Here is a 9,396-nt window from a genome sequence, read left to right on the forward strand (position 1 = left end):
CACTTGACCCAGCTATCAGGAGCTATGCTGTCTGGCACACAAGAATGAATTTAGTCTAGGCTAGGCACATACAAAGGAGTCAGCTGCGGGGAAGGAGAGGACATGCAAATCTGCTGGGAATGCATGTGCACACACACTTAAAGGGGGGACGATTGCTTGTAAATATATTGTGGAGACGAGCTGGATACATGGAATTGTAATTGATTTTAGGTTGGGGGTGTGAATGCAGGCCAACCTGATTTTGCGGGGGTATAGATAGGCTGGTTACAAATGAGTTTAATTGGTGTGTTTTTGGCAGGGCATGCAAACTTGACTGGTAGGGAGAGAACACCAAACTAGCCTCTCCTTACATATCCATCTTCTACACCAACCATCCACAACTACCGATGTTGGGAAAAAATAATCTAGTAAAGGGGAGAAGAGAAAAAAAGGGGTAGAGACCCGTCTGGTCTGTTACAGTGGAAAGACTAATTATTACACAGTTCATATTTTTTTCATGTGGAAGACCAGTGAACTTGAGATTCATCAATGTATTTAAGTGTGTTCCCAGCTTGAAGCACGAACTTCAGTGGGATGGGTCTCATGTGCTTAAGTACTTTCTGGAATTGGAGTTTTAAGGATGAACAATTACAGAGTTGGAGTTGGTTTGGTTTGGGGTTTGTTTTTGTTTATATAGGTGTTTAATACAAATCACTACTGTTGGAGGCTCCCATTTTGCATGATATAATATTTTATTTATAAGCAATAAATACCTATGATGTCATAAATAAGAATAAATAAATAGTAAACTGACATAAATATAGTGTTACAAATCCAGTAAAATGATCTGAATATATTTCCACAATGCACAAATAGAATAAATAGTAGCAACAGCTTATAAAATTCCACTGCATCTCATTTTACATCATGTATAAAATATTAATTTATTTCAGTTAGTATTTTTTAAAAGGTTGGTATTTTAATATCTAAACTTTGTGAGTTTGTCCTATAGTTGAAAACTTTCTAATTCCACTTGGATTCTCTTGCCAGCACTGAGGCTGAACTGCTTCTCTGCTAGGAAATAATTGATATCTCTTCACTTTCATCCTGGTGAGCTGAAAGTCCTTTCTTCCTTCCTTGTTAGAGAGTCCATCATTCCATCATTGCAACGAAACATGTCTCCAGATGCCCAGCTGGCTGATGAGTCTATGTTGGACTCTCTGAATGGAACTCCCATCTCAGGTAGCTTGGGAGAGATTTTTGCAAAAGCAGCAGGAAATATGTTGGAAGATTTCTTGGATTGTCAGGGACACTCAGAACTTGAGAACCTCTTGGTGCCACCTGAAATCTCTCTTTGTTCTGACATTATAGGAAAATTATCCACACCTCTTTGTTTGGAAGCTGTTCCAGTTCACGTGTTATGCTGTTTAACTGTGGTTATACTTCATGTTACAGTTCAGAGGTGAGATTTGATCAGAGAAGAGTTGAACCATAGAAATATATAGCAAACACATAATGTCAACAATGTTTAAGGTCCAACCCTTTCTTTTAAAATTCTTAATTGTCTTGTAACTATTTTGCATCAATATCCTTCATTTTTCATTTTAAACACTGAGTAAATGAACAGAATATTATCACATGAAATGTACTTTGTGCAGTTGAAATTCCATAATAGAGTGAATGTATTGCATAATACGTCAAACGTTATGGAGTGTTAGAAATGACTGTGGGAAGAATCAGCAGAGACGAGGGATTCCATTGCATCCTCCTGTTTTAACCTCAGTAGTTGCAGCATCCAGAGCTGAAATGAAATAGGAAATAGTTGAAACACAAAGGGAAAAAATATAATTTTCATTGAATTGATCTCAAAACCTTAAATGAAAATAACTTTTCCACACATAAGCTCGCAAGTCATTTAGTATGTCAATATTTTTTAAAAGTCTCTAGGAAGCTTCTCAAACCTTGGAATACTAGAAATAGTTCTCATGGGGACAGATTAATTAATAGCAATGATGATAATCATAGAAACACACTACATATGTCGAAGTTAGAGTACTTTGTGGTGTGGGAGGGAGGAAAGTATCATTATCTGATGACCAGAGTGCTGGTGAGGTGCCTGAGGATTCCACATATGTGTACTTTGTTGCTTTTTACAGATCCAGACTAACACGGCTACCCCTCTGATATAAAATATCCACTATCTCTGTTCAGCTGTAAAAATTATACTAATGTTAGGTCATTAACTACAGGGAAAAGCTTGGTACTGTACCTTAGTTACTAAGGCTTCTGTTGAGTTTGTCAGTCAGTACAAAACATCTGGGTATTTCCACGCGAATGATCTCCCAGGCACACAGGCTGTATTGCTTTTCTTTCAGGAAAGCATCTATCCCCTGAAAGTATTGTTTCACTCTCCAACTGGTGTGCTGGAGGTCCTCACTTTCTGGGTTGGTTAAGTCCTTCTCCATCTGTGCTTTCAAACACGCCTCCAGCTGCTGAATTTGCTGGTAAAGTCTATTTTGGAACCTGACTATAGAAATCCCATCCCAGGTACTTTGGGTGAGGTTTTTGCTAAAGATGTTGAAGATCTCTTGGAGGATCTCTTGCATTGCCATCTTGGCATTATCCTTCTGGAACAGTGGGAGTTGGGAAACTTCCTGGGTGGGTTTGAAAGCTGTCCTTTCACGTATGCATTGTGAGGGGAAAATTCCGCTCATTTTCTTCAGAAGCTCCAAGCTCTCTTTGTTCACTTTGTTCTGCTGGAAGTGAAGCATGGTACAGAGCTGAGATGAGATTTCAATGGAGAAGAGCAGTGTGAGGCAAACATGCAGCAAACACCTGGAGGTCGTGATGATGTCTATACAGTCCTTTTCTTTGTGTGGAACCTTGAGCCTGGAGTTTGTTGAGGCTCCTATGTAGATTGTTGTGTCTTTCCTTCATGTCTCTGAATTTAAGTATTTGGTTGGAGAATGTTTCTTTGATCATTTTCTGTTTACAACATTTTCCTTCTTGGAGGTTTCAGAGTTTTTCTTTCTGTTTTTCTTGCTGTTTTCTAGTTTTTACTACGTTTCCTCCTCCTTTTTTGTGAAAGTGACCACCCATGACAGTACACAACCCTGCTAACTCATGCTGGATCCACACACATACAGCCTTTTTATCATACATTAATTTTTATAATATAAGAAGATCATCCACAATTCCAAAATGGTACGGAAAAGACCTCAAAGTCATCAGCCAGTACACTTCCTATTCATAAACTCCTTCATTTAAGAGACAGAAATAGTTTAGGAATATTTAAAGGTTGCTAGACATGGAGGAAGTAAATATGGGAGGAAAGAGTTAGTCCTGCCAGAAATATTGGCAAATCTCAACTTTAACCATTTCTTCCAATTTAGAAGGCACATTTAAAATGTAGACAGCACAAACCATCGGTATTTTCCTTCTGTGAAACCACAGGAGCTAGAATGCTCTGAGAAAATGAAACCTTAACTCATTGTTTATTTCCAGGTCTTTATATACATACTGTAGCTGATGAATAGTTGCAGTTGGAAAGTGTGAATATCATGTCCTGTTGATCACTCCAATAGTGACAATAGTGAAAAATTGAGACTAATTTATAAAACAGGATGAGCAATTAGTATAGTAACATGCTAGAGAGGTACCCACATGGATGACTATGATTTATAATGTGGTCAGAAGGAGGTTATGCAGAGAAGTCCCATTATGTATTTTTTACCAATTGTGTCCCTGGGATGAAAGAATTCAAATAATTAAAAAATAAAATAAAATTCAGTGTTCACCATTTTTGCTGGTTCCTTCTCTTTTAACATTTGCCTTCTCCTCAGTTTGGGCAGGAACATTCTTCTAGTTTATTTAATTCTCTTCACTTCCTGTGGTCACATTTCATTGTCTGGTTCTCAAGCCCTAGCACAGACTTTTGTGCTGGAGTTTCCATCATGGCAGGGAAATGTGTTTTAATTCTAGAAGAAAACACTGAAATTAAATAAGAAAAATCACATGAAAAATCCATGAAAACATTTTTGTGCATACTAATTTGGTTAGAGTCTCCCAAGTCTTCCTGCACTTTTATAAGAAACTTGAGATTTTAGCTTCAAATTTTTGAAAGACACTCTGCAAAGCAGAGAAAATAGACTTACCAGAGCCACCAGATTGTCCTGGGTTATGCTCCCCATTCTCCCATGACTTTCCAGGGGTGTTGGGCATCTGTATTCCACACCAGGGTGAAATACCAGGGGAAGATGTTGCGGGGTACTGAAAGCAAATGCAGTATATGAATGAGACCATTCTTTTTGTCACTCTTATTACTTGAAGCTTTCCACCCCCGGCACCCGTTGTTCAAGCCTGGGGCAGCCCTGGCAAGGTGGCTGTAATGGAACCACACTGACAGGGACTGGAAGGCAGGTCTGACTAGGCCCTAGAAGTGATGCAGCCACTTGGGTGCTCTGTGTGGAAAGATTTTGTGTTCTGTGCAGAAGCCATCACATCATCTATTTCTATGATGAAAGTGGGGCAAACTGTTTCCTCCTGCCTGCTAGTGAGATGATAAGGGTGAGCTTAAGTGGGGATGTATTAGTTGTGTTTTCCTCCCTTTTTATCTACCTGTGCTTGGCTTTCCCACAGGAAGACCTAAAGTCATAGATGATGGATAACATCACATAGCTCTTAAGAACATTAAAAGGTTCTTCTACGTAGCACAGCTTAAAAACAATGTGATGGAATGATTGTCAGGAGGTTCTCCTCTGCACTGTAGGGGTAATGAAGAAGTTAGACGTTGAAGAAGAGTTTGTATGGCTCCCAGGTGCAATATGACCAGATCAAGGCCCCACTCTACCCACTCCCCGTAATTGAGCTTCCATTTCAGCATGTAGCCGTGGATATTCTGGTCCTTTCCATAAGAAGACACCCAGAGGAAAGCTCTATGTACTGACTTGCTTGGCCGCAAGGCCAGGGCCACTGCTGCCTCTGACCGACAGTTTCATAAAGATGTGTTCAGCTATTGAGGGTCTAATCCTCCCAGAAGAAATGGAATATTTTCATGGTGTGACGTTCTGTACCTCCACCACTCAGGCAGTGCAGCTCCCCTCCCACTCTTAGAGCCATAACTGAGTCCCATATGCATATATTTGTTATAACATTGCATTGGCCATGAAGCATCACTTTATATTGCACATGCTACATTGTACATGTACATTATACTTAAGATCATATTTCCTTTTGTAAAGATGTAACCACCTTATGTAAAATTGAGCAAAATGCTTAAAACAGTTCAGGCACATTATGTGAGGAAAATATACACACTGAAAATGTGGTTACAGAAGTCTTTCCCAGGCCTATGTCCTTCAGTCCTGCATCTCAGGATATAAGATACTCTAGATATGCTATAAGCTGTACAAAGGGAGACTGTCTCTACTATGTAAATAGGTGAAGTGGTCTAAGACATACTTGCTTTTCTTGGGCAAGACCCCACAAGTTCAGATGACATGTTTTTCAATTTTGCTCAGTTTTGCTGTGTAAAAGAATGAAAGCTGGCACCTCCTAGAGTAGAAAACCTCCCAAACATTTTAGAAACTAATTAACCACTACATTAAGTCACACATGCTGCCCTACCCTCTGTTTATAAATGAAAGCAGAATATAAGCAGAATAGCTGTACTGTGCTGAAAGCAGGGTGTGTGCTGGGAAGTCTCTATGCCTCTTGGACTCTGTCGTGCCTTTCTCTGCAACAGAATGGAGGGCTGCGGGTGTAGCCACTAGACAGGTCTGTGCTGCAGTAGGTGACAACCAACGTATGAGGTGTATAGGAACCCCATTTGTCTGTACCACAAGAGCACCAGTGCAGCTATTCCATGCCAACCCAGCAGGCTAAGGGGTTAAATATTCCACCCAAAGCAAGTTTTTTTAGATTTGTTGAGAGGTGGCACCATTTGGCCCCATGTGTTCTGTATTTCTTGCCTCATTTTCTTGCTAAGGATATTTGCATACCATAATCTTCCCCTTTCTCTGACCTAATAACTTCCATAGCAAGTTGTTTCTAATGTCATAAGCAGTGATGACATGTGGTAGATAAGCAGCAGTAGATGAACTTAAGATGTACAATGTATAGCATGTTCTCAAGCTTAAGAAAAAAAGCTCAAGTGTTGATTTGTTTTTAATCCTTATTTACAACCTTTTACCAAATTTTTCAAATGTATTTGAACACATTGGATTAGAATGAACAATCCTGGATCCTTGGATAATTAGGGTAGTTTAATGACTAATAGCAATGGAAACCAAGTGCTCCACCTAACAAAGCAATAACTTGGGAGTTCTCAGGACTAGGCAGATACAGGGCCAGAATAAGGTGTGGTGATCCTTTCCCCAAGTACAGGGTATCTATCTAGTGCTCAAGAGAATGTTAAACAGTGCAGTCCAGATGCCCCACACTACTACATTGCCCAAGGAAATGTTGTTCACAAACAAGGGGGCAAAGCTATGCACCAGCTAATGCATTCCAAGTTGCTAATACATAGTTGTCATCTTCTGCACAGGGCATAATGTATGTGCATGGCCATGAACTAAAAATGCTGCATGTTTGACTAATGGCAAAATTGTCAATTCCATATCCATGCCATCTTATTTTATCCTTTTGTCTGACCACTTTTCCTTGCCTAATTCTAAAGCAAAGATCAAGCAGAGTGCACGCTAACTGTTCTGAAGCACCAAGGCAAATCAGTTTGATGTCAAAACTGCAAAACCGATATGGAGTGAGGCTAACCCAGATAGGATCCCATACTTTATTGCATTCGATAATGTGCCACACAAGATTGAAAATGGTGGTATATTACACTATAATACAAACAAGTAGCATCATGGTTTTTCTTTATTTCCCAAACTTGGATGACCTGCTGAGGGGGGAAAATTGCTCTAATGAAAACACTAGAGGTTAGCATATAAAATGTAGACACTTTACTTTGACAGAATAGGCAAGAAAAACATTGGCCCAGCCAAAGCATAGAAGCAACTTGATGTAACCTCTCTTCAAGCAGGCCATTTTAACTCTTCACTTTTACATACTGTCTTCAGAGGCTTTATGTAAACTGCCCATCAGTAATGACTAAACTGGGAAAAAGCATAGGATAGAAAAAGCAGATGTAGATCATCCAAATAGACTGTTGTTGCCTAGTCTGTTGGCATCTACAGGAAACCAAGAAAGTCAGCAAGGCCAGAGGTGGCACCAACTCTTTTCATTAAAAAAAAAATCCCATTTTTAGACCTGCTCATGAGATTTTGGCTACTTTATAACTGGACCTGGAAGAAGCACACCTACTGATTTTTGGATCTGTTTTTGATTCTTAACCGTGGAGGAAATTCATATCCCACCTGTCAAAAAACACAGAAAGTGAAATACATATTTTTCTTGTGGTGGTTTTTTTTCACAATTTTTAGTGTCTTTTTTCTTCATGTTTATCGCTATATATTTATACAAGGCACCCAGTTTACTGTTCCACCGTTTTGGTTTTGGGGAGGATGTTTTCGCCATTCCACTTGACACTGTAATGTTTTTTGTCCTGCTGTACGGGGAGATTTCAGATTTCAGAATCAGTAAAGTGCCTTAAACCACTATTGCTTATTGCTAAGAGCAGCCAAGTCAGCAGGCCATAAAGTAGCCATGGAACAGCCTTAGCTTGACCAAGGCAGGAGGGAAGGGGGATTTGGGTGCCACAGAAAGGGCAGCTTGACCCTGTGTCCTTCTTGATAAGAATTGGGTTGAAGTTGCTGATACATGCATTTTAGAAGAGTAGGATGTGCCCTCAGGAATATCTATTAGGACCTCAAGGCTGCAAACTCTGGGAAAAACCCACACCTGGTTAATCAACAATCAGAAGAAAACCTCTTTCTTGACCACTGAAACTGCTTGCTTAACAAATTTTCTTTAAGGGACATGTCATTGTGTTACTAATGTATAAAATAAGGGGAAAAGTTTGAGGTAGTGGGACTCTTCAGGATGGGACTCTCCCTCTGGATGCATCTTGCATTCCCCAGCGGCAGACGGGCTGCCGCTTAGCTTTAAGTGAAAGCACTCTTGTGTAGTCCTGGTTCTGCCAGCCATCTATCGGTCAGATGGCCGTGTCTCCCCAGATTTATTTTCTGACACCACCTCGCAGAGAGTAAAAGTTACCAAGAGCTTTGGGTTGAAAGAACCCCAGGTAACACTGCCACCATCATAAAAACTGTTTCACAAAGCTAGAGATTTTCTAAAATGCCAAACGCTGTTGGGCTGTCCAGTCCATAAATACCTTTTAGAAAATAACAGATCTTCAAACTAGGTCTAAATAATTATCTTCTATATTTCCCTTACGCCTACTGTTCATCTAACAATTATGGCACCACAACAAAATTCATGGCATATTTCCCACATCATTTCTTCTCTTTTTCCTCTCTCTTGGTCTGTGTCAAGCTTGCCTGTACTTTTCCTTTTATGGACAGCTTCATCTCCCTGTTAGACCAAAACTGTGCTAGATAACATGTAAGGGCCATCAAATAAACCCCTTTAATCCTAATTTCCCTCGAGGGACTTTCCAACCTTGGGGAACTTTTTGGCTAAAAGACAAGCTCATCTTGGCCTATATTCATCTGAATGTCTGACAACATGGCAATCCTTCAACACAACTCCTTACACAAAAGAACAATTTCATACCTAGCAAGGTGATTGTTTTCAAATACTTGACTGTGTATTCATGCTGGTGATGGTCAAATGCACAGATATTTACAGCATGTATGCAACTGACATTTGCAAAATAATGAAATGTTAAACTATCTTCTATGTTGAAACGTTATGATTTTCAAAAAGATATGCTAAATATGTGAATCAGAATGCATCGAGTCTCCCTACTGTATAAATCTGTATGGTGTAAACCTGCTCCTTGAACATCTGTCAGATACTTCTTTGTATAATGTATGAGAAAATGGAAGTGCACTGATATGACAGACAGGACACAACACAGACTGACGTACAAGCAGAAGGACATAAATAGACAAGGCAGAGGTGCTATAGTTGTTACCTAAACACAAAAACTTACATAAGGTAACGAACCACCACAGGGTATGACAAAGGTGATTCTAAGTCACAGGAACGATGTTTTCATGCTCATACTCACAGAGTAAAACATACTCTTCAGTCTAGATTTGTTTTCATTCAGGTCAAGGAAAAACATCAAAGAAAGGGCTTAACCCTGAGAGGCACTAACTGCTTCCTGCAAGGTCCTGAGCACCCTGATCTCCCACTGAACTAGTGGGTGCTCAGCACGTCTCAGAATTGGGCCCAGAGATTGAACAAATAGAAATTTTCCATGACAGAGAAAACACAGGGACTGTAACATGCTGTATCTTAAGGACAAGATGGCAGCTGCATTAGGCAGGG

General features: G+C 39.9%; 1 protein-coding gene across 1 annotated transcript; it reads right to left on the bottom strand.

Annotated features, from left to right (window-relative positions):
• Positions 1-1,852: 1,852 nt before the first annotated feature.
• Positions 1,853-4,649, bottom strand: LOC127047349 (interferon beta-like). The gene is made up of 2 exons (XM_050945468.1): positions 4,597-4,649; positions 1,853-2,910 (listed from the first exon to the last, which is right to left on the bottom strand). The coding sequence occupies exons 1-2, from the start codon at positions 4,647-4,649 to the stop codon at positions 2,250-2,252; spliced, it is 714 nt and encodes a 237-aa protein (XP_050801425.1). The 3' UTR covers positions 1,853-2,249.
• Between the last annotated feature and the right edge of the window lie 4,747 nt (positions 4,650-9,396).

The sequence above is a fragment of the Gopherus flavomarginatus genome, chromosome 3, assembly GCF_025201925.1.
Source record: "Gopherus flavomarginatus isolate rGopFla2 chromosome 3, rGopFla2.mat.asm, whole genome shotgun sequence".
NCBI lineage: Eukaryota > Metazoa > Chordata > Testudines > Testudinidae > Gopherus > Gopherus flavomarginatus.